Source organism: Spodoptera frugiperda, chromosome 28 (assembly GCF_023101765.2).
Source record: "Spodoptera frugiperda isolate SF20-4 chromosome 28, AGI-APGP_CSIRO_Sfru_2.0, whole genome shotgun sequence".
NCBI classification, from domain to species: domain Eukaryota; kingdom Metazoa; phylum Arthropoda; class Insecta; order Lepidoptera; family Noctuidae; genus Spodoptera; species Spodoptera frugiperda.
Genome location: NC_064239.1, coordinates 12,394,492 through 12,419,552, shown reverse-complemented (window position 1 = coordinate 12,419,552; position 25,061 = coordinate 12,394,492). Strand labels below are relative to the sequence as shown.

At 36.5% G+C, this 25,061-nt stretch overlaps 3 protein-coding genes and 2 non-coding genes across 5 annotated transcripts in view; 1 reads left to right on the top strand and 4 right to left on the bottom strand.

Annotated features, from left to right (window-relative positions):
• Nucleotides 1–25,061, bottom strand: part of LOC118265550 (gamma-aminobutyric acid type B receptor subunit 2) — a 185,905-nt gene that overhangs the window by 154,853 nt on the left and 5,991 nt on the right. The gene's annotated exons all lie outside the window — the stretch shown is intronic.
• On the top strand, nucleotides 1,342–2,649 carry LOC118265557 (arrestin domain-containing protein 5). The gene has a single exon (XM_035578487.2). It carries the CDS (start codon nucleotides 1,408–1,410, stop codon nucleotides 2,386–2,388), a length of 981 nt encoding a protein of 326 aa, XP_035434380.2. The 5' UTR covers nucleotides 1,342–1,407; the 3' UTR covers nucleotides 2,389–2,649.
• On the bottom strand, nucleotides 5,662–7,374 carry LOC118265553 (arrestin domain-containing protein 5-like). Its single transcript, XM_035578483.2, has one exon. It carries the CDS (start codon nucleotides 7,158–7,160, stop codon nucleotides 6,111–6,113), a length of 1,050 nt encoding a protein of 349 aa, XP_035434376.1. The 5' UTR covers nucleotides 7,161–7,374; the 3' UTR covers nucleotides 5,662–6,110.
• LOC118265630 (U1 spliceosomal RNA) lies at nucleotides 5,667–5,830 on the bottom strand. Its single transcript, XR_004782767.1, has one exon. It is a non-coding gene; the product is annotated as a U1 spliceosomal RNA (small nuclear RNA).
• Nucleotides 12,099–12,262, bottom strand: LOC118265633 (U1 spliceosomal RNA). Its single transcript, XR_004782770.1, has one exon. It is a non-coding gene; the product is annotated as a U1 spliceosomal RNA (small nuclear RNA).

Below are 25,061 nucleotides of genomic sequence, written 5' to 3'. Positions count from 1 at the left end.
TGCCAGACCACCCCCTTCCTACTTCTGCCCTTCGAGCTGGATCCCAGGTAAACCTGCTAGGTAGTCCGCAGTTCGATGAGAACCACCGCTACCACTGCGGTACATTACACTTACCGCTGTCGCAATGATGTCATATGTAAGACACTATTCTATACAAACCGCTACGCTAGCATAGACACCTGCTGATCGAGGGGGACTGGGATCCCATCTCCTCCTCTGTAAAACAGTTATGCTAGCTAAGGAGGAGGCGGGGCTCATGAGGGAACGAACCTTCTAATGCTCCAGCTGTCGCGAGAGACATTAGGTGCGGGCCTGCTGATGGCGAGCAAGGGTATGGGCGCCACCCCAGATGGGGCTCAATAGGTCTTATGCCAACCTGGAGCTGCGGGCTGCCTATCGGGTTACCGGGGTTACAGGTCAAAAACAAGTATTAGGAACGGGGTGGTTTTAAGTAAGTAAGTATTTTAGGCTAAGTAGTAAGTTGTAGACTCTTACTGACTAAGTAAGAGTCAGATACTCCCTCTGGCCTCGCCCAAGGCGGGAGAAGTCATTGGATGATTTTCCCCCGTAAAAAGCATAGTGACATCGCGGCCGCTTTAGCATAATGCATGTTAACGCCCTTAGATAGTCACCGATAGTACCAGATATTTTCGCAGTAGTACAGCTGTCGCAATTAAATTATTATCGTTGACATAGTTACTAAGAATTACATCAGATCTATTTCTATTTCTAATTAACGTATAATGAATCATATGCCATCGAAATAAAGTACATTTGAATTGTTTTGTAGGTTTGGAAATTATAGATTTTGATAAAAAAGTTATCATTTGTAATTTGTAATTATCTCTGTGACTGGTTGTTTTTAAATGACTGTACAGATACATTATTATATTTATCAAGAATTTGATTAAGATAGATATAGATTTTGCACATCAATTATTTATGAGTTTTAAAGAGTGATTAAATATTACAATAAATCCATACTTTTAGTATCTACGATACCAATGGAATACTTCTCATAAATAACAATGCGTTTGAAGCCGTAACCGTAGGCATTTTCTTTTACGTACATTTGCTATCGAATGTAAACTGTAGGTGCAGGGATTCCCATAGAACGATGACACACACTATCCAACATGAACATACACATAAACAATTTGATACTTTAAGACCTTCGCCCATGGTTCACTTTTAATTGCTACAAATACAACATTAAATGATCCAATCACTCTATCGTTCCAAAATCGACTTTAATATTGTTGATATAAAGATTAGTTTGATATAGCATCGGTTATGTTTTACACACAACCGTGGCGCGACATTATTTACGTTGTTACGAGGTCATCACGCCAGTATTTAGTTGGCAGTGTTTGTGAGTGGCCGCGTCGAACGTTTTGTTAAAACAAAATGACTTTGTTGTGTCAAATATTACTAGAAAAAGCGAAAGAAGGAGTGTTTAGATCCGGTGACAGTGTGCGAGGAACATTAAAGTATTCCGTAGACGAACCAACGAAGTACGAAACTATATACATAAGGTTTGTGGGCCATGGCAGCGTTAACTGGACAGAATCTGATGGAGACGACAGAAAAACCTATAATAACAGAGAAGAATACGCAGATCTAACTCAGTATTGCCTCAAACCAGACGAAGATAATGTTCTAAAGGGTTGCTACAGTCATCCCTTTGAATTTCTAATCCCCGATGATATACCAATATCCAAAAAGGATGGTGTATGCCACATATACTACAAAGTCGTCGCTGTATTTGTGAAGTCCGAAGGCTTTTTTAAAACGGAGAAGTTTGACACAGAAATCCCAGTGTATGGCTACGTAAACAGATGTTCTCCTGAGCCATTAATATTCGGATTACAGAAGGAACTATTTTCTCTAACGACAACTAACAAAATCAACGTGAAAGTAGAAATTGATAAAACATTTGTTACACCGGGTGAAAATATTAATCTAAAAGTGACAGTTAATAATAATACAGACATTCCTATAACTATAAGAACAGAGCTTGTCAAGCGTTTTACCTATCGTGCAGATGATGGTCATACAAGAGTGGACACTGTTACTGTAATTGGCACTGCTGGCAATTCTCCACCAATGAAAGAACGGAGTATATCGAACTTGACGTGTATCGTGCCTACATTACCAAGTTTATACTCTATACAACACTCAAAGATGGTGGATGGAGCTTACAGAGTGAGGGTAACTGCTGTTGTCCCTTTTCCTCATATAAATGAGAGTGCGGACGTCCCAGTGGTCATTGGAGAAGGGAAAGATCTTCTTGGTGCTACAGCGAAACATGTAGATGGTAAAGCGTTATGTCCAGAAACTCCAGTTGATGAGAAAAATGATAAAGATTTAGAAGGATTGAAAGTGTAGTGATTAGCAAATAGTGATGGACACTAAATAGTGCAAGTTACTGTGATTTCTTTTGAAGTGCAATGAACACTTATGTTTTATCTTTTAATAGATATAATTTATCATTCCACTTTATTGTCATGTTGTAGGGAACAACCTACGTGTAGTATTTTGGCGAATTATTACATAGTCTACTTAAATATATTTGTTATAATGTTCCTTATGTTTACCTATGCTTTTTATTGATGGATTAAAATGAAATAATAATTGATATAAACCGGATTCCGTGACATTGAATTTTTGTTCTTTTTTTTATCTATATTTAGAATTTAACTACAACCTATCTTGAAACATTTTTTTTGTAGGTGTAAATAGCAATTAAGGTTCATTTTAAAGGGAGAAAGAATTCCAATACCTTCTTCCGTTTTGAGTGAGACGAAGGGGAGTATTAGACTCTTACTGAATAGAACCACCCCGTTCCTACTCCTGCTCCTCGAGCCGGAGACCCGATAAACTCACTAGGTAGTCTGCAGTTCCAGGTCGGGCATTAGCCTTACTGGGCCCCATCTCTGGTGGTCTGATGGCTCTATGAGGCGCGTGCCGTGCCGGGTCTGGTTCTGGTCAGAAAGCGAGCTCTTTTTGCTCGCCGTCCGCAGGCCCGTGCAAAAATTAAGGCTGACGTAATCCAAGTGGAATATGTCTTTATATATTATTAGCTGTATTATGTACTACTTTACTAACTCATAGGAGAATTGAAAAGCCTGTCCCTATGACGACGCCAATGGCCAAAATTTTTATTAGATACTGTTACTTCTCTCTCTCTCTCTATCATCATTCCTTCTCTTTCCCTCCTCTGAGTCATTTCAATTTCAATGGAGTTTATCAATATTGTAGCTTTGACCTTCAGATAGAAGGTTGTATTATGCCGGCACCAAACATGTGCGCACTTGTTGGTTCACTTATGTGTTCAAAGTGTGGCATGAACATTCGATGCTACATGTTTTGTCCATGTCACACACTGACAACCACAGAAATATTAACTCTTAATTTTTATTTTTTTTATAAACCTGTATATTAGCTTTTACAAGCGGTTTTGCCAGCAATCCTATAGAATATAAAATGACCGATGTGTTATTTCAGACGATAATCTACCCCTGTTTCAGGTTTCATCTAGATCTCTTCAGTTGTTTTGACGTGACTAAGTAGCAAACATACACACAATCATACACTACAAACTTTCGCATTGATAACATTAGTTAGATTATAATATTTATGATGTAAACGCATATGTGAACAAATAGGGGTGTACATACATATCTGGCGCCAGTAAATTGATGATGAAATAATAAACATAATAAAATCATGTACCTATTTAAGTGATTTTTTAGTTTTCTCTCACATTATCCTCTATTTCATTGTCTGGACTTTAAAAGAATAGACCTCTGAGTTTGTTTCGGCATTTCTTCTCAGAGTAGTCGGATAGGAAATGCCGGCCTCATCTAGTTAGCTATTTGAAATATTTACGTGTAAAAGTGTTATTTTATAACCTATTTCCAGAAATAAATATCATTTATCATTTACAATACTTTGGCTTTCAATAACCACATGGACAACCTAGATACATCTAATAACACATTACAAAAGTTAGAACATCTCAAATTCAGGTCCACAGTTGATGCCTAAACTTGGTCATGGACCAAACGAGGGTACCTTAGATTAAATTTTGAATCCTTGTTTGTGGTATAAGAGGCCCCCGGCAGGACATAAATTGGAGTCCGTTCGCCGTGAACTGTAGGGTTAACCCACAAATCAACTCTGTTTGGGTATTACGGACCTTATAATTAAGGTTATGTATGTATTTACCTATGTACCTTAGTGGGAATGTTTGTAGATATATACACACCTACATTTTATATACAGAGATGACAGAATTGTTGGTCAGGTCGATAAATAGATTATATGATACAAGATCCTATAGTTTGCATGCTGCAATGTGTAGACTTAGGAAGCAATGAAGGAGGCGTGTTGTTCTTACGAATACCTTTATTTAACCGACTTATGCTAATAACTTACGCTACTTATTAGGATGAGCTGTGACTGTGGATGTAATAACTATTTAAATAATGAATGTAAAACAGCGCCTACTATATATAACTTAGCAAAACTTGTTTGAAGCGTATTGCTATTAAAAATAAGCAGGCGTTTTAAGAATACGTTTGAAAGATATTTTTTTAAGTCTGAATCTAATTAAATTCACTGATAAAATTTTGAACTGTATGACAAAATTCTAGCCTGCCTTATTTTTATTGCGAAGAAATCTAAAATTCTTAAAAAAAGTCGTACAAATTGAGGTTTATTAAACGTTTTGGATATTTAAGCAAAGACTGAAATTACTTAAAACTTTACAACCTTAATGTAATTAAATTAAAGACTAATTTCATTCACTATTTGTTGTCTAGAGATTCCCGTTTATTTTTTATCCTCTATTCAATAGAAATACAAAATAATAATAACTTGTTCTAAACACCACTGCCAAAAAGTTAATAGCATTACTAGTTCCTGGTTCATAACATTGTGTTTTTGACAGGCGTTACTATTTTTTTTATATTTATATTTTTTTGCCTTGTTCACCGGGTGGTCGCAAGTGCAATTCCTGGGCAAGGGCTCTCGGGTTCGATTCCTGTGTCGGATAATGTATTACTGGTCCTTTTTCGGTTTCGAAAATTTCTCAGTAGTAGCACGGTGTCTGGAAATGTGCCCGGTATATGGCAATAGGCTCATTCGCTATTACATGGGACTTACTACACAAGTGGTGAAAAGTGTGTACATTGTATAGCGGCATTACGTGCCAAAATATGTACCTCTGTCTGTCCCATTGGGGATAAAGAAGGGGTCACTCGCTAATTACGAAACATTTCTATCTACCTAATTTTTATTCGCATGAAAAATAAAAACAAAAATATTGGAATAAATCATAACTTCGTTCCATGAAAACATGACTTTAAGAAACCCTTCCCGTATCGGTTTTTATGTTATCTAGAAACCGTGCACTTGATATGTATACCCCTTTTTGTTACACCGTGTATAGATAGATAGATAGATTTATTTCAATATGTAACAAAAGCCTTTTATCTCTTGATAGTTCATCGCCCTGTTATTTTTTTATCAAAAAATCGATAGCTTATGTGACTGTGTTATTAAACTAATATTTTGTTCTAATGTTTTCCGTATTTTCTTACCCAACGAAATGTTTATTAGGATTTTAAGATTAACTTTCACAGTAATTTTTCAGAATTCTTAGAGGGACAGCGCGTACGCAGTCCCTCACTACCAAAAATTACGCGTCCGAGTTATCCACATTAGGGATAATCGCAGGGGTCAACCCAATCGCAGTGCAATGAGAGGACCTCGCCCTGGGGGAACCGCCTTCGTGATCACGGTATCCCCTACGCCAGGTAAGTATGAGTTCACTGCGGCGCGGCGCGAGGGTCGTTCAACGGCGGAGAATCTTAACACCGCGATTCAGAAAACGGCTCTCAATGCACAACGCCATCTATCGAGCGCGTTAAAACTAAGCTGGGCTAAAACCGGGATGCGTCACTGTGAAACCGGTTTTATGTTTATAGGGAAGGGGGCGATACTGCTACAGGGAATCATTTCTTAAATAATAATTCTCAATTTATCCGTAAAAATGTAATATTATAAAATAAAATAGACATCAAGAGATACACTAAACGAATTAATTATTTAGACATTTCTTCGGTCATTACTTCCCAATAAGACGGAGGAGCTTCCATTGGCTCACCGAAACCAGCATCTACTTCATTAGCCAAATTGGGGTTTTCTCCAATAAATACAGGGATGTCAACACATGAGTTTTTGTGAGGCAGTGGCAAGTTCAACGTTACCTTTAGTTTGAATTCTCTGGATATTATTTCAGAGTGTCTCACTGTGCACAAGTCTGCAGCTACTGGTATTATGTTGTACATATCAGATGATACACTACGTTCAGGTATGCTTGGAGTCTCCACAGTACAAGGGCGAATCACTCTTCTCTCTATCTTAGGATTATCCCGTGCCATTTTCTCAACCATGAATCGATCTCTGTACTTCGTTTTACAAACTAGTTCAGTTTTAACAGAAAATATGACATCACTATTGTTGATAACACTAAATGATATTTTGCTTTCGCCACCAGGTATCAGAAATCCTCTATCAAGTTCAGCTTTAAGTTTAATTTCATGCTTTTTGGAAGAAAATAGTTTGAAGAGAGATTTGTCGAGATTCACTGTTAAGGGTTGATCAGGTATCGTGGGATCCACTCTAGGGTATATAGTGACAGGTGTTCTAAATACCTTGTTAAAACTGAACACTGAAGGCTTCTTGAATTTTAGTTTTATGCTATAACTGATTTCACCAATATCTGTGTTGATTGATGCTGGTATCTCTTCAGGTAATTGGATTTGGAATTGGTGTTCGTACGACCCGGCTTTCAACGTGCTGGTGTCGCACTTTTCATCCATTTCTTTGTTGAGAAAGTAAAATTTAGTTAATGTAGCTTCTTCTCTGCCCTCGTACACGTATCTGTTGCCGACCGTCCGTCGCGGGTTGACAGTTGACTTTGTTGCAAATTCGTACCATTGAACATGTCCCTTCTGGATGAGAGCTATACTTATCTTCTTGAAGTCTGTATCTTTGTCCAGATGGAACTTCACCATCCCTCTAATAACCCCTCCGGTGACATGCTTCCCCCCTCTGGGTGGATGTATCAATATTTCACTTCGCAATCCCATTATGTTGCTTCACGTTGTACGGATGGTACTCCCAACGTATGACTAAGTTATCAGATAAAATTCGAATGTATATAGCTTTGTATATCCGTTTGTCAATACAAAAAGATAACCGACGTATATTTTATCGATGCATTAAATGATATAAAGAAAAATAAAAAAATATCCGACAACAAATGCCGGATTCGAATATTTAAAGTATGTGTCATAGTTGCTGACAAGTAAAGAGCATGGCAAAGAGCAAAGTTGATGAAGTGAAAGAAGTATGTAAGATTGGCGTTCTATTGTTTCTGCCTACCCCAATGGGACTCATGTACTTGTAGTACTAATTTCAAGCTTAAAATCAATTTACAGAAAAATCAAATCTCTTTCCAATTTTTTAAATGACACTTCCTTCCCAGTCTCTGGCGGTCGGTACATAATGTAAAAAAATACAACACTTCCACAGAAAACTACAAAGTTAAATAAAGTAGTTAATCTGGATGCGAACTATTCTATAATAGAAAAATAGAAACTCAAATTAATCAACCATAAATAAAATCATGACTACTTTAAGAAGAAAACAATGATGACATTTGACATCTGTCAGAAATTCGAAGTTTTATGAATCAAAAAAAGGATCGACCGTAATAAATTTTTCCTTGTTGACAAATATCTGATCATATTCGCCAGTGAAATTAAATTAATTAATTAATTAAATTAAATTAATTTAATTAATTAATTATTATTATTAATTAACTCTTGAGGTAACAGATTCATCCACCTTAAGTGATGAGAAATTTACTCTATCCAAGTTACTACCTACACATTTTGGGGAAGACCATTGGCCAAGAGCCTTAGAAACTGAAGGCTCATGAACTTCTTTTATAGTACATATTAATACCAGTAGCCTACAGAAATAGATTCATTGACTCAGTATGCTTACTCACGGAGTCGTCTGTGTCATCAGCAGTATCTAACAATGAAAACGCCATGAACGCATATTATGGATCTACAGGAGGAGTAACATCCTTACCATCAGCTTAATAGACTGTTGGAATATGACCCTCTTCTGCGGAGGGTATAAGCTCCACGCTTGGTTGAGGAACGCATTAAGGGGTGCTATTGCCCTGTTTCTATTCAAGATGTGATGTAGTCGGCTTTTACAACTTGTGCAGCAGGAAGAGTAGCCAGGGATGGTCAAAGTATCTGTAAGGGCGAAAAGAAGTAGCCAGGGATGGTCAAAGTATCTGTAAGGGCGAAAAGAAGTAGCCAGGGATGGTCAAAGCATCTGTAAGGGCGACGACACTACCTTGCTAGAAAGTTGGGCTATTGGTTAGGACAGAAACTAAGCATTGCCATTCATCGTGGGATTACTGCCAGTTTTTTGGGTATATTTCCCGATGACAGTGATGTGGATGAATTCTGTATTACCTCGGCGTACTCTTCTTTATAAGGAAGGTGACTGACTGTTTATTTCGTTAACTTACTGTGGTTTATTTCGTTAAATACTGTTTATTTCGTTACTACTGTGTTAATTTAATGGTGTTTATTTTCAATTTCATGAATTTGGAATAAAAATCTGTTTATAATAATGTATTTATTTATAAAAAATGATAGCTTTTTAATAAAAACATGCGATTTTACGCTATAATGAGAAAGAGAGAGAGAGCAATATTACCTATCTCTTTTACAATCAATAGTAATTGTGTGGTGTTATTTATCTTATCACACTTGTTGTTTCATTATCAGTTAATATTGTTGCCGTTTTTAAAAACAATATTGATAATAACAGATTATGATGAAAGTCAAGAACACGTGTTAAGGACGTCGTAAATATGACGTGGGGTTGAGTACATAAGTGGGTTAAAATGTATTATTATTTTTTTTAGTCCAGGAGAGCGTTATGTGGATTTATATCCATGCAGTATTAGCAATGTAGCTCCTTATGAATGTGCGCGTGCAATAACGCGCGTCAAAGAGCCATCAGACCACCACAGATGGGGCCCAGTAGGGCTGATGCCTGATCTGGAGCTGCGGACTACCTAGCGGGTTTAGCGTAAATGCCTATAAAGTGGTCTCCAATTCCCTAGTCGAGCAAATTATTAGACTTGGTATAAACTCGGGATCTGGTATTGAGCTGATTTACAACAAAAAGTTCATTCACTATTTTATGTAATCGTACATATTACAAACATTGTGTGCAATCTCCTCTGAAACGGCTTTATCATATTTTATGATAATAATTGTTTGTAGTTTTAGCTAGATCTCCAAAGATGGCGTTGTGCTTCTGAAATAAGTACGTATATTTGTGTTCTTTTGTCTCTGCCTACACCGGAGCTGCGGACTGCCTAACGGGTTTACCAGAGCTCTGTGTCAAAAAGCAGAAATAGGAATGGGATGGTTTTTAGTCAGTATGAGTCTGACACTCCCTCTCGACGGCCAAGGCGGGAGAAGTCATTGGATAATCATCCAATGGCTTCTCTACCACAAAATTAAGATCCGCTACCGCTTCACACTGATCACGACCGGCGCGTCTACGGCGGGAGGGGAGAGAAGAGAACTGGACGCCTCTCTCTCCCCTTTCTCTTATTGGTCATCCATCCGAGGGTTGTCTGTAAGAGCGCTTTTAAGAGTGCGATTAACTCTTCAATTTTTTAAAACTTTGATATAACTTTGACTAATTTATTAATTACAAAATGATAAATACGCCGTGTTTTCAAATATGAACATGATGAATTAAATTTTGCCAGCCGATAACATTATACACTTTATTCTGGGGGGGCTTTTTCAATACGGTATCTATATTATTATTATCATAAAAATAATCGTATTCTATAAAAATATGTTAGCTTCTTGCTAAACGATGTTTGTCAATGAATTTTTACCTTTATCTACTTTTAAATAAAGTTGAAAATGATCTGTAAACAGACTGTTTTGGTTTAGTTTGACATACTGCCTACGTGATGACAATAAGTGTTTTGTAAAAGGGGTGTGGCTGATATTAAACACTGGGTGGCCTTCACAAAAATAATATTAAGCCTATTAATATTATGTATTACTCGGTTACAATCGATTTTATTCGAAAAGCATTACTCGAAAATGATCGATGTCTACTCGGAAACGATCGAATTTCCTTGGAAACAAGTGTGCAGGGTTGGACTTGAAGCCTTTCCATCATCATCACAAGACAATCAGCGAAGCGCCGGCGCGCTTCGAAAACGCCGCCGCTTCATGGTAGAACATCTCACCCGCTCGCACGAAGCGCTTCGCTTCAAGCTGCCTAGTGCGAACTGCTAGGGAGTGGAATTCTTTGTCAGAGTCTGTGTTTCCTGGTATACCTGATTGTCTTCAAGGCCCAAATGAATAGGTTGCTTATTGGCAGACATTTTGAATTATTTGTGAAAGTCCAGGGAAGGTTTAAAGAAGTTAGAACGAGTTCGCCGAGTCAGCTAGTTTTATAACGAGCTAACCGGCTATCTAACCCTATCAAACATTTTTTCTCACCTTCCCTGGACTTCCACAAATCCAGCCGTTAGTTACGTAGCGAAAATACGAAAGGGCTTTACAGATTTTTACCAAATTGCGTATGTTTTCAGTAGGTCTGAGAATCTGTCACTATCAATTTTTTTTTTATTTTACACTTTATGTACAATCATACAAAGGTGGACTTTTTTTTGTTGAATTTTTTGACGAAACAATTTATAAACTAATAATAAATAAACAATGCCTCTTCATTATATCACTACATCGACATTATTATCATCGACCTTTGGACATGTGATTTGTTAACAATCCAATATTATTGCAGGTTTTGAGTGCACAACAAAACAATACGTACGTGTTTGCGTGCTGATTGGAAGAAAGTTATTTATTTTTTAACAGATAATGGTCAGGCGACACGCCCCTAAATTTAAATCGATTATTTCTAGTTATAACCGGATTTCAATTACCAGGTAGTTGGGATTAACTGGAAACCGGTTTCTACTTGTACCAGATAAACATTGTTATTCAGATCACCAGACAACATAATAAACTTTTTGGAACGAAGTGATAGATAATGTGTTTGTATATCCATAAGAAATCGTGTCAAGTTTTTGGTCACGTTTTTGTCATGGTGATCGGCGTTTTTTATTCTTAGGTGGAAAAGGTGACTGGAAAATCATGGGTTCGACTGTTTTAAATGGTTCAGATATATCTTAAAAATAAAAGAAATCCTAACTTATGATAGAGTAACGGCACCGCAACCCCCAGGCCATTTTCTTTTTTGCCATAATTTTGTTCTATGATAGAAAACCTCAACTAGTTTGAGTTGAAGTTTATTAGAGTATTGACTAAGAATCTGCCATAGTTATATCTTATACCTATTTATAATTTGCGTCTATATTCCGTCTTCTTTTGGAGGTGTTTATTAATTGCTTAAACCACCCTTTTTAAAGAATAGAATCGAGCTGCGGGAGCCGCCGTGTCAACACCTCCTGAGGATGCCCCGTGGAGGAGCGAAACATATGTCGAATGGTATATTGCATGTTATGTGTGTGTTTTACCGTATGTAAAAAAAAACTATGTAATTAAAACTTAAAGTAAAATGTATTCTTAGTGAACCCTTAAGTTTTCCTATCCTCAAAAGGAAACACCAGAGGTGTTTCAAGTGTAGGGGAAAGTCTATTGGCGACGGTGATTGCGTACCATCAGGTGATCCGCCGTCCGATCGATTACCGGATTGTTCCATAAAAAAATACTGATAAGAGTCTGGTCTGAACTTGTTATGTTACGTCATAAGGATCAAAGTACGTTCACTGACATTTTAATTAAAGTGCGATATTTTTCATTGATACTTAGTAGATTACTAAGAAATTGTACAATGATAATTATCTACAATGCAGTTGTTGTTTTATTGATAACTGATATTAATTGACATGTGTGTACATGACTTCATTATGGCTATTTTCATTCAATTTTTAAGGGACAGCGCGTACGCAGTCCCTCACTACCAAAAATTACGCGTCCGAGTTATCCACATTAGGGATAATCGCAGGGGTCAACCCAATCGCAGTGCAATGAGAGGACCTCGCCCTGGGGGAACCGCCTTCGTGATCACGGTATCCCCTACGCCAGGTAAGTATGAGTTCACTGCGGCGCGCCGCGAGGGTCGTTCAACGGCGGAGAATCTTAACACCGCGATTCAGAAAACGGCTCTCAATGCACAACGCCATCTATCGAGCTATGCAGAACTAATTCTGAGAGTGGAGAATAGGTATCATGTCTGGAGTACGTGGTCTTTTTGGCACAGTTGACAATAATAGTTGTATACATGGAAGTGATTTAATCATTCGAGGGGCCATTAGCTTTTATCGCAACTGTCGTTGATTGATAATAAATAAGTACACTTAATAATGAACACAAAACATCAGTATATAAATTTATTCCATTCTGATTCTTTAATAGACTTTAAATTCTATTACATTGACAATTAGGTAAAAATTCTTAACTAATGTATTAACAATAACTTTCCAGTCCCCTTCCTCCCAGTAGATACAATTGGATGTACTTAATAGTAATAGCTTTCAAACAGTCACCACTTCTATTCCTGCGAATATCGTAGGAGCCACCGACTACACAATTTGACAGAGACTGGGCAGTAGTGTCTTCTGGTACACCTAAACCTTTTATACTCCATTAGTCGCGTTCCACACTTGCCTCAAAGAGCCATCAGACCACCACAGATGGGGCCCAGTAGGGCTGATGCCTGATCCGGAGCTGCGGACTATCTAGCAGGGTTTAGTGAGGCTCCGGCTCGAAAGGCAGGAGTAGGAACGGGGTGGTTTTTAGTCAGTAAGAATCTGACACTCCCTCTCGCCTCACCCAAAGCAAGAAAAGTCATTGGATGATTTCCCCCCCTTAAAAAAGCTTGCAAATTATGTAGAGGAGGCCGAAATTAAACACACATTTGTCGAATGTATTTTATTGTTATTTTATTCAAATACAATAAATGTAACAAACAATGTCATTAGAGGTGTTTATCAATAATATAACAAAATATATCATATACATAATGATATGGAGTGGTCACAATTACCTTATCGGCGTGATCAGCCGATATAATGTATTTTTGTTTATTACAATAACCAACTTTGAATATAAAAGAGGTTATGATTTCGTCTAGTCAGCCTAATTATGTTATCTCTAATAGAGAAATCTTAATAATTTTAGCAAATTCAGGATTTATTAACATAGTATGACAATTTTAATACATACAATTTCATAATACATATTATATACAAAAAAACATCATTAACTTTGCTCGACTCAAAATTGAACATGAGACTCTTTGCTTGGTGTCCGAAATACTGTCTACTCGACCGCGGACACAGTCAGAAATTGTCCAAGTTTAACATAAATTATTAGTCACATTCGGTTTTGTAAAATTAAATCTATTTTCAATAGATGAATTTTACAGGATTATCGTCCGATTAATTTTAATCATCGTAATGAGGATTAACACTTATGTGTTCACTAGATAACACCAATGTTCCCTAGGTACGAGCCATAACAGGCATTGCACTATGGGGGTTGCGGAGCAGGTCTACTAAGAGGACTCGGTGCCCCTTAGGCACAGGAGTTGAGGGTGGCCACCGGGTTGGTTTAAATGAGGTAAAAAATCTCATACTCCCACACTCCCTAGTCTTTTTTCTTTAAAAAGCTAGGCACCTTTAGAAGGTTTCCCCCCATCATCAAAAAAAAGGTAACACTTGTGTAGCGTGACGCACTACGGTGGGCGAATAGACCCTATCATGTCCCCTACAGAATTTTCTAGTCTTAATCTATAGGACAACTAATTTTTGATAGCTACGGTCATTGTCAAATACAAATATGACCTCACACTACCTTAGTGCCGCCTGGAGAGCATAAACACATTAACCTCCATTATTACTAATTAGGTTAAGTATAAGCTGTTAAGCCTTTTAAGTAACCATTCGATTATTTTGATAGTGAAAATGTACCTAACTGTAAGGTCCATTGACCTTCTAGTTTAATAATACCTTACAAAATCAGGTTAATGACTAAGTGTCTAGTAATGTTTTCCGCAATCTTTAGTCATTATCGTCTCTATAATAGAACATTCTCGAAGATTTCTTGCACAGTCACTGTCTTGTCTTCACCAACCTTCTTTAACGGTCCTCAAAGAAAATTCACTTTTAAAGTCACAATTTCTCATCGCCCGCCACTAAAATTGCCTTATCTATGATTTCGTATTTTTGTTCCAGTTCATTATTATCACTGTCTTCTTATTGTTTGCCATCTCCTTCTTTAGTTTCAATTTCGAAAGAGACAACAATATCAACATGCGTTCTTATTGCATCATATTTGTATCTATTACTAATCGCCTCTCGTCCTTCACATATTTCACCTTATTCCCGTTCAAGGTAGGTGTTGGGCAGTACTGTAACATGTGTAATCACAAGTACTTGCCTTATTACAAACCCGTGTCTTCTTCAAGTCCGGGCCTGAATCATCCAAACCATCAAGTTTTTCTTTAATGGTCTAATTTGTTTTCAACTTCTGCACAGTTTTCATAGAAATTATGATATCAGTGTTATTTGCCACAACAAATGATATTTTGAACACTCTTGATGGAGTTATGAATCCTCGTTCAAGTTCTGCTTGCAAATTGATCTCGTGTTTCTTAGAAGAAAATAGTTTCATCAGTGTTCTGTCAAGAGAACTTAGTGTGGGGTCGTCTGGGAATGGTGATTCAGCTGTGGGATACACTTTCACTGAAGTCTTGAACCGTTTATTTAAACAGAAGAATCTAGTTGGTTTCTTGAACTTGATCTCCAAATGGTATCTTTTGGTGTCCTTAGCGATTTTCTCTTCTGGTTGAGATACGTTTTCTGGTGCATCAGAATTCACTGGATGATCTAAATTCTTATTCAGCATCTTAATCTTGATCATGACGTAGTTATCGTATTCTTTCGGATTCAGATTTGTTCTTCTTTGCTTAACCTGTCGAATCTTTTGCAGTGGATAATTATGCTCGAATAAATAATACTTGTCCGATTTTCTATTCACTAAATCCAGACTAACGTCTTTGTACACTATTTCATCTGATAAATAGTATTTCACTATACCATTAATGGGTTCTTCGGATTTTGTTTGTTTTGGTATATGAATTAAAATATCAGTTGACACAGCCATTTTATTAGCCATTTCCACGTCGATCACATAGTGTGATTGGTTTTATACTAAATTATCTGATAAGTATTCGGCTGCATTATCTTAGTTGTCGCTGATTGATGATAAGTGACGTAGCTACTAAGTTGTAACTAGATATAATTAGATACAACTAGTTTTCTCGCAGCCTTTTCCGTGTTCATACGGCTTATCAAATATTTAATTGAATAGGTAATCGATTAAGTGCGGTGAATTACATTTTAGTTATTTAATATAACAAATGATGTTAATCGCTGGTGTTATTTGTTCCGATAAAACTGTGATCTTAATTCTATTACTCAGAATTGTTTAATACTTTATTGTTAATTGAATATTTTAAAACGATCTGGATCTAGAAATAAAACTACGATTAAAAAACCGATTTCCATAAACTATAAACCAAAAAATAACTATTATTAATTATACCCACTGCTAGTTTAGAAGTCGGTGCCACAAGAACTTAAACAAAATTAAAATTATTTAAACCAAAATAGATACCAAAGTAAAATGAAAGTATAGGTAGTACCGGTAAGTTATATTTTGAAGGCCCATCAACTAGGCCGCAAAAACTTTAATATGTGCAGTTAATTTTTGTTGATATTATTTCTCAACAACCCTTAAATTCCTAACCCCCTAAATGCCGGCAACGTACTTGTAACGCCTCTGGTGTTTCAAGTGTCCATGGATTCCTTGTTTCACGGTATTGAGTTGTATCTAAGTTATTTTTTTTATGGAACACATCGGTAAACTAGCTGATGTATCCCCTGATGTATCACCTGACACTTAAAACACCAGAGGCGTTACAAGTGCATTGCCGACTTTTGGGGGTTAGGAACTTACGGGTTGTTGGGGAATCGGAGATTGGGAATTGTGCCTCCGGTAATCTCACTCACACAACGAAACACATGGCAAGCGTTGTTTCACGTCGGTTTTCGGTGAGGCCGTGGTATCACTCCAGTCGAGCCGGCCTATTTGTGCCGAAGCAAGGCTTACACACTATATACATACCACAGGATAACGAAAAAAATGTAGTAATATAACCATGTTATTTCGATGTGTTCTGTACTTTATACAATTATTGTAAATGTGAGAGCCCTGTAATTAACTGAAATCAAATTAGACTAGTAGAATGCATTTATGTCAGCTTGGAGTTGTCATGCTCACTCAAAAGTCTCATTGGCGGTGGCACGGGCATTGGATCGCTCGATTCCCTGCAACATGTAGTCCGGTCAATATACGATATTGAAATATCAAAAATTCCGACAGCTGAATTTTGGTACAGACCTTTATTTTACTATAAAGATTAAAATATTAAAAGTCCCCATCTATCCCATATGTGCTTCAAAAGTTATTCGGGGTCAAAGGTCAAGATTTTAGGTTTTTTGAGTTTTTCTCAAAAACCGTAAGTTTTTTGAAAAATACCTCAGACCAAATTTGTAGATCTCAAAATTCTCTACAAAATGGTCCTTATAAGTTTTTCTATAAGTATTACCGTTTCTAAGATAGATTCGTGTGTCCCCACACACATTTTTCCACTTTGGAAGCGTCTAACTTTCAAACGATTGATTTTGACGAAAAGTGGTTTTAGAAACCTTAATGTCTTTTTTAAAGACCTATTCATAGACACCCATCACGGATATGTAAGCTGAAAAAAATTTTTTTTTAATCAGTTCCATGTATGGAGTGCCCCCCTTTACTTTTTAAATTTATAAATTTTTATTCAAAATTCGAATAGCGGTTACCGAAATACACCATCTTACAAAGTTTCAACTATGTAGGCCCAACAGTTTCGTGGCCCAACAGGCTGTGACATACGGACGGACGGACGGACGGACGGACGGACAGACATTTATTTCCGAAACTGTTGGGCCGGTCGGTAACAGCTATTCGAATTTTGAATAAAAATTTATAAATTTAAAAAGTAAAGGGGGGCACTCCATACATGGAACTGATTAAAAAAAAATTTTTTTCAGCTTACATATCCGTGATGGGTGTCTATGAATAGGTCTTTAAAAAAGACATTAAGGTTTCTAAAACCACTTTTCGTCAAAATCAATCGTTTGAAAGTTAGACGCTTCCAAAGTGGAAAAATGTGTTGGGGACACACGAATCTATCTTAGAAACGGTAATACTTATAGAAAAACTTATAAGGACCATTTTGTAGAGAATTTTGAGATCTACAAATTTGGTCTGAGGTATTTTTTGAAAAACTTACGGTTTTTGAGAAAACTCAAAAAACCTAAAATGTTGAACTTTGACCTCGAATAACTTTTGAAGCACATATGGGATCGATGGGGACTTTTAAATTTTTAATCTTTATAGTAAAATAAAGGTCTGTACCAAAATTCAGCTCTGTCGGAATTTTTGTTCTTTCATTACTGTTTTCAGGTCTAAATTGACCGGACTAATGGTTGAGTTGGGCGGTGCTGGTGTACGTGTCATGTTCGTGAACGGGCGCTGTCAACTGGGACTGGTCAGCTCCGGACTGCATTAATTTTTATTGTCCTCTAGGTTATTTTCTTTTTCTGTCGCTTTGACTGTATATTAGTTTTACATTGTTCTCACATAGCTGAAGTAATCGAAACAATGTAACCAAAAATTGTATTATAAATCTGATTGAAAAAGAGTAACCTATGGAGTTTCTTGCTCGTTCTTCTCCATAGGAATCTACACTTTGGAACGAGCAAATAGCTTCACTAGAGGACTGACCGACAGACAGACGTTATTAATATTATTACATTTGCTTTGACGTTCAAAAGTGCCTTCCTGGTCTATTTGAAATAAATGATTTTGATTTGATTTGATTTGATTTGACTTAATTTAAAATAGTCAGTTTCCTGTCGTTTGCATTATATTGTTTCCTTACTTTAATTTGTTTTTACATTGTTATCTAGAAACTGATTTGATTATGAATATTGTTTTTTCCCGATAAGTAGAATTAAATGCCGAAATAATGTCTTTCTGTTATCTACATTCTATCTATATGATTTATGAGTTATTTAGTGTCAATTTGGTTTACGCATTCCTATTTTTAGATTATATTGGCTGACAACGAGTGTAATTATTATGTGGACTTTGAACAAGAAAATAATTTTATCGTAAATGATAATCTTGTAGTAGTAGATATTTTCCAAAATATTTTATACTAACAGACAACACTTTATGTAAGAATAATTATGATAACATTTACTTGACATATATAATTATGATGTAAAAGTCTTTTCATATAGAGGTGAGCAGAAGTGCACATTTATCATCATCATCATATGGTCGTCCACTGCTGAACAAAGGCCTGTCCCCATGATTTTCAGATATGCCGTGCCGGTTGGAAGCGACCTTCATTACTATTATATTATATGTATTACTTACTATTTACTGTTACTGCTATAATACTCAGAGACATTTCATTATTACTTAAAGTATTCCTTAGTAACGATTTTTTAGTAAACAATTGTATAAGTTTTTAAATTCATTACATGACAGAATACAGCGGTAAGTGTTAAGTTTTCTAATTGCCTATAGAAAACTGTTGGAGGTAAATTCTCCGCTAACGTCGGCAGGGTGATTCCCATGACGTTCAATCTGAACTCTGTAATAATATACATATAAAGCTGAAGAGATAGTTTGTGCTCGTATTGGATAATCCATTTATTGAGAGAGACTACGGTATAAAACAGCACGCTATTCGATACGAACTGAACAGCGGATGAGTATGACGCGGCAATTAGTGTGTTATTAATATATCTTTAATATCTGTAAGATGACCATACACTGCACGATCAACAATCGGGAGATGATCTCTGGCGACCATAAGCACGGGCCAGCGTACGGCGCAGTAGGGCTGATGCCTGATACAGAATCTGCGGAAGAACTAACGGGTTGCTGGGGCTTCGGCTCGAAGACCGGGGTGGGAACAGGGTGGTTTTTAGTCAGTAAGAGTTTGATACTCCCTCTCACCTCGCCTAAGGCAGGAGAAGTCATAGGATAATTTTCCTCTCCCAAAATAAGAACTGACAATTTTCGAAATAGTTTCTTTCATTGAACTTTGTACAATACTGTAAAATATGTTCATTCACAAAACACATATGTAGCAAAATTCTACATCCATTGATCCACACTCGAGGGTTTATTATACGACCCTCGTATAGTAATAATATAGGGAAAGTTTTTATACAATTAGAGCTAAAGTTTGTCAACTATAGGTCGGCTCGGAGAACTGCTGTGCTAACTTTTGTTGTTCTTTCGCGAACAAACTTTTATTTGTGTTGAATCCAAACCAGTGCTGGCATGTTGGGTGAACAAAATATTAGATTTCAGTTCTGTTTTCTATGTTACATTACCTGTTTTATGAATTTTGTTTGAATATTATTGTACCTTGATAGAATAGGTTGAAATAATGTATTATTTATGTATGTTTTTATTATTTATTTATTTATGTATGTAGCAACGGCATACGGCATGTAATATCACTGTACAATGTACACCCACTTTTCACCATTTGTGTTATAAGTCCCATGTAATAAGGGGTGAGCCTATTGCCATATACTGGGCACAATTCCAGACGCCGTACTACATCAGAGAAATTTTCGAAAAGCCGAACCTGAGACCCCTTGTCTGGCAATCACACAACTTGCGACTCAACCAACGAGGCAGTATATGAAAATATACCCTCAAAATTGGGTCAGCAGTACAGAAAATTTGGCAACTGAACCGCAGGCATGTGCTACCTGTACGCTTCTCACGTACGATGTGTAAATTCAAACCTAAACAAGCTTGTTCACGTTAATTGTATGCCTAATTTTGTGCCTAAACCAACAGGCACCATGGCTGTAATGGTAACATAATATTATTACCGTGGATGACTTTTTTCTCTGATAGGTACAAGTGTGTGCCCTTTTGACATATTATGTTGAAGTTACTTTCGCGACGTCACGCCTTTTATCCCCGAAGGGGTAGGTAGAGGTGCATATTTCGGCATGTAATGCCGTTATACAAAGTACAGTCACTGTTAACCATTTGTGTTATATTATGTCTCTTGTAATAGGGTGATGGGCCTATTGTCATATATACGGGGCACAATTCCAGCCTCTGTGGTACTACTGAAAAAAAATTCGAAAAACCGAAAGAAGCCCGGTGATACTTTGTTCGACTCAGGAATCCCTTGTCCGGTAGTCGACCGTTGGTCGAGTGGTCGTAATTATATATTTTTAGGCAGTCGTTAGTATTATTAAATATAAATAGTTATTAGGTACATAAAAACATAAATAATTATTTCAATATCAAATAAAAAATAATAATTCAATAACATAAACCCTTTATATACATTGTTACATACTTTTCATAGTCCACTAACCTCATTATTCACTACAAAAACTTGAACACTAAATTATGCAGAAAAATAAGTCTGTATTTATGAGCCAGTGTTCTGATTATGTCTGGCACAAGACTACCGGACTGACCAGTGCATTCAACAGGCTAACTCGACTAGACATGCTACTTATTATGGTTTCAAAGAAAAATATATTTGTTTTATGTCTTATTTTTGTAGCAAAGATTATGTTGAGAAAAATAATACATACATTTTATTGCATTTAAAATAGTTATAATTTACATACATATAACATCACGCCTGTCTCCCATGGTGGTTGGCAGAGAATATGGGACGATAATTGCTACGAATCTTACATACCTCTTTCGCTTTATCAACAGTCATTAGACTTTTCATGTATTTTCGTCAGTTAAGGGGAGTTTTAATTTGGATCTTCTTTAATATATATTATCATCGATCTGGTCTATATATGTTCGTCTAAGGCGCCCTCTACCGACAGTCCTATTCATATTCGCTTTGTATACTTAGTTGGGTTAGGATATACATAAATGCAGTTGAAAAAAAATACTCTTTTGCGAATCACTGGTAGAGTGGTGTATAGTTCGGTTGTAAAATATAAAGCTTTTTAAATGAGGAATTTAATGAATGTCTCGAAAAAACTATTAAAGCGTTGTTGCAATTAGGTACTTGACAGCTTGATAGTGATAAAACTGATAATATTCCTCTATATACAGTAAGACAAATAAAAATGAATAGAGGAAAACTTTGTGTAAAGAAAACACAACTACATAGGTACATCCTTTCGAATCGCTGAATAATCAGTACCATTAGTACAAGTTTGGGTTACATTGAACGAAAAACGCGTTCAGTGCTCTGATTGGTTGGTTTAAACGCGTCAGCCAATTAGAGCACCGAACGTGCTCTCGTTTTGTTTTTGTTCAAGGTAAAGCAGACTCGTACTAAGGGTACAGAAAACTCTGCCTACTGCTTTACGGAGCAGATTTGGGAGTCTACTCCGGTTCTTGAATCCGAAGTTTCGTTTAATCTTCGGCCGTAGGTTTTATTGATTTACTAATAGAATTACTTGAAATAACGTTTTATTTTTAATTTCATATCAAAATATCTATTTGTTTATCTTATCTTCATTTCATTCGTTCATTTTTGTTCACGAAAGTTCGCAATAAATAGAATTGTTTTAATGTAACTTTAGTGAGACATACTAAAAAATTAATTATTATGTTATCGGCTTACTCACGTATTTATTTGACGAGGAAATTGACTAGTTTCAAGCCATGCTAGAGGCTCATATTCTTGAGCAGCATTCCGCGACACACGACGCGGCGATTGTCGCGCTGCTACTCGTCAAACAATTACGTGAGTAAGCCGATAACATAATAATTAAAATAGAATTGTAGTATGCAATCTGCGAAGTTTTTCGTTCATTCATTCGTTCGTTCGTTGAATTAGAGTAAGACCTAAGACCATTATTACGTCACCCTAACCAACTCATGTCCTTTCTAACGATAACTAACCCACTGAAGCGACTATTTTCTTTCGTTATCAAACTAGTCCCAAATTTTTAGGGGTCCGCACCAAAAGGAAATGTACTGAACCCTCATCAAGTCTCTCTGTCCGTCTGTCGCGACCCTTGTTCAATCAAATCGTAGACACACTTGTCTGGTTTTAAATTTTTAATATAGTGCGTGAGGGAACTAGGGTTTTAGTTTCGGGGATTAAAACATTGGCTTTTATTCTAGACTTTTTTTTTGCTTTTACTAACTATACATTCGATTTTTCTCGAGAGCTCGAATTCGAGCTGCGGGAGCTGCCGAGTCAACACCTGAGCATGCTCCGTGGAGGAGCGAAACATATGTCGAGAGTTATATTGCATGTCATGTGTGTGTTTTTATGTTGCACCTCTGCTGCATGAGCATTTATTTGTGGATGGGAGGGCTGACTAGTTCATTTATCTATCTCTTTCGCATAACTTAAAGTATTCTGACAAAATAATCTTCCTTCACTCGAAAATACGTCTCACATTGACTTTGAATCCAGGCATTACGTATGATATCAATTTCATAGAGCGCTAACATAATTTATAGATTTTGCCACTCTCATAGTAAAACTCTATTAGAATAAATGCATCGTCCATTTAAGAGAAATAGTTAACTCAATCAGCCGATAGATGTCGCTAACAGTGTTCCAATACCGTCTGTTCCCGTTTCAATTACGTCATGTAAATGGATGATAGTTAATTACTAGATGCGGTAACGATACGGCGACGTGACGATGTTCTGTAGAGAATTTATTATGTCCGATATAAATGTAGGTGTAGGATTGTAAGCTGCGGACGATCTAGCGAGTTTACCGGGGCTCTGGTTCGAAAAACAGGAGTAGGAACGGGGTGGTTTTTAGTCAGTAAGAGTCTGTCATTCTCTCTCGCCTCGCCCAAGGCGAGAGAATTTTGAGTGGAAAATCATCCAATGACTTCTCTCGCCTTGGGCGAGGCGAGAGAAGTCATTGGATGATTTTCCACCCTCAAAAAAAGGTGTAGGATTGTAAATGGTATATTTGTTGTATTATCAGATAATGTCTTTGGGCTTGTTGCATTTTGGGATTAGTGGTATTTTTTTTATAAGTTTGGCTCACACTGGCATATTACTCAAATGATAAAACAACGATTTGTGGATTCATACCCGCTAGTCGTTGCGTGGCAGGTTGCCCAGCCACCGCGCCAACCGTATAGTCAAATTGGAAAATGAGGTTTTTACACGTACAAAGTCACAATCTAAAGCTTATATACCGTGTATTATGTAAAGAAATAACATTTTATTCCACAATATACTTACATAGCTAAACCGCGACAGACTGATTGAAATGTATTTAAATTAATGTGCATAATTATTTGTTTACTAGCTGTTGCCCGCGACTTCGTCCGTCCGTCTGACAGGAATAGGGTTTTTGTTTTTTCCCTAGAATAAATAAAAGTAGTAGTTACTCCTTAGTACGCCAGCTACCTGCCAATAAAAGTCCCGTCTAAATCGGTCCAGCAATTTCAGAGATTAGCCAGAACAAACAGACAGACATAGACAGACAAAAATTGTAAAAAGTATTATTTCGGTGTTTGTATCGTTCGTAATAATGCATGTATTTAGTAAAAATCTATTATTTCAATATTACAAACAGACACTCCAATTTTATTTATTAGTCTAGATATAGATTTATGCACAGACAGATTATGACACTTATTTATACAATACAATAAGTGTTTGTGGCTGACGGCTGAGTAATGAGTTATTATAATACAAGTACTCACTTTAATAATAGTACTACGGGGTACTTAGTACTATTGTTTTGTGATTTATTCGATATTTTATCTAGTAATATTCTATATAAATATAACTATTATAATTCTATAATAGTTACTTGAGTGATTATTTACTGTGGAATAGTTAAATTGACTTATGTACCGAATATGTATAGTTGTAGTTACTTCTTAAGCTATCATTATTGACGTCCAAATTACTGTTGGACAAGAGGACTAGTATATTTGGTTTTGATGTTTTAATAATTTGAAGGGCTCGAGATGAAAATAAATGTGGAACAGAGTTGGATTATGCAATGACAAAGCCGTTGGCAGAAGCTATTACATAATATCCGTACAATTATACGGATAGATCCGTACAGATAGATTATTGTGTATTTATGTATCTATCTTTATCAAACTAAGCTATATCGGGTCATCGGTCCATATAATCTTCTTAAGTCTAGTCTCCAGGCTATAATACAAGTCTGTAGCTCGTGAACGGCAATTTTATGGCTTCCATATAATAATTGTTTTATGGCTTCTTTCATTAATCTGAATAATTGAAGTCTTTTAGTTCTCCAGAGATAAATGGGTGGCCTTATTTTTGTGGCAGTAAAATTGTTGGACTAGTTCTATTTAATGTCTAGTTGCAGTCATTCTTCTGAGGTTGAGTTAAGTAAAGTATTATTGAGTGTTTTTCGGATTACCGAAAATTTTTCTCTATTACATGGGAGGACGAAATGTGAGGTTGTGCCCTGTGTAACACATATTACATCGGACACATAACTGGTAAAAGCTCTACCTTTAATATCTTCTGTGTTACAATGCGTGTGCCTCTTGTAACATCTACCTTTTGTAAAATATAATTATTTTTATAGCACATAATATAATACTGCAAGCAAAAGGCTACTTTATAAATTAAAGACTGTACTCATTTCCTATTGTAGGCTATTAATAGTTATTTAAAGTACGTACTATATTTATACAAGACACAGATAATTTAATTTGACATCAAGCTCAAGTGTTACAAGCGACATAAACAATACAGACACTTGAAATATTGCGCGTTGAATGC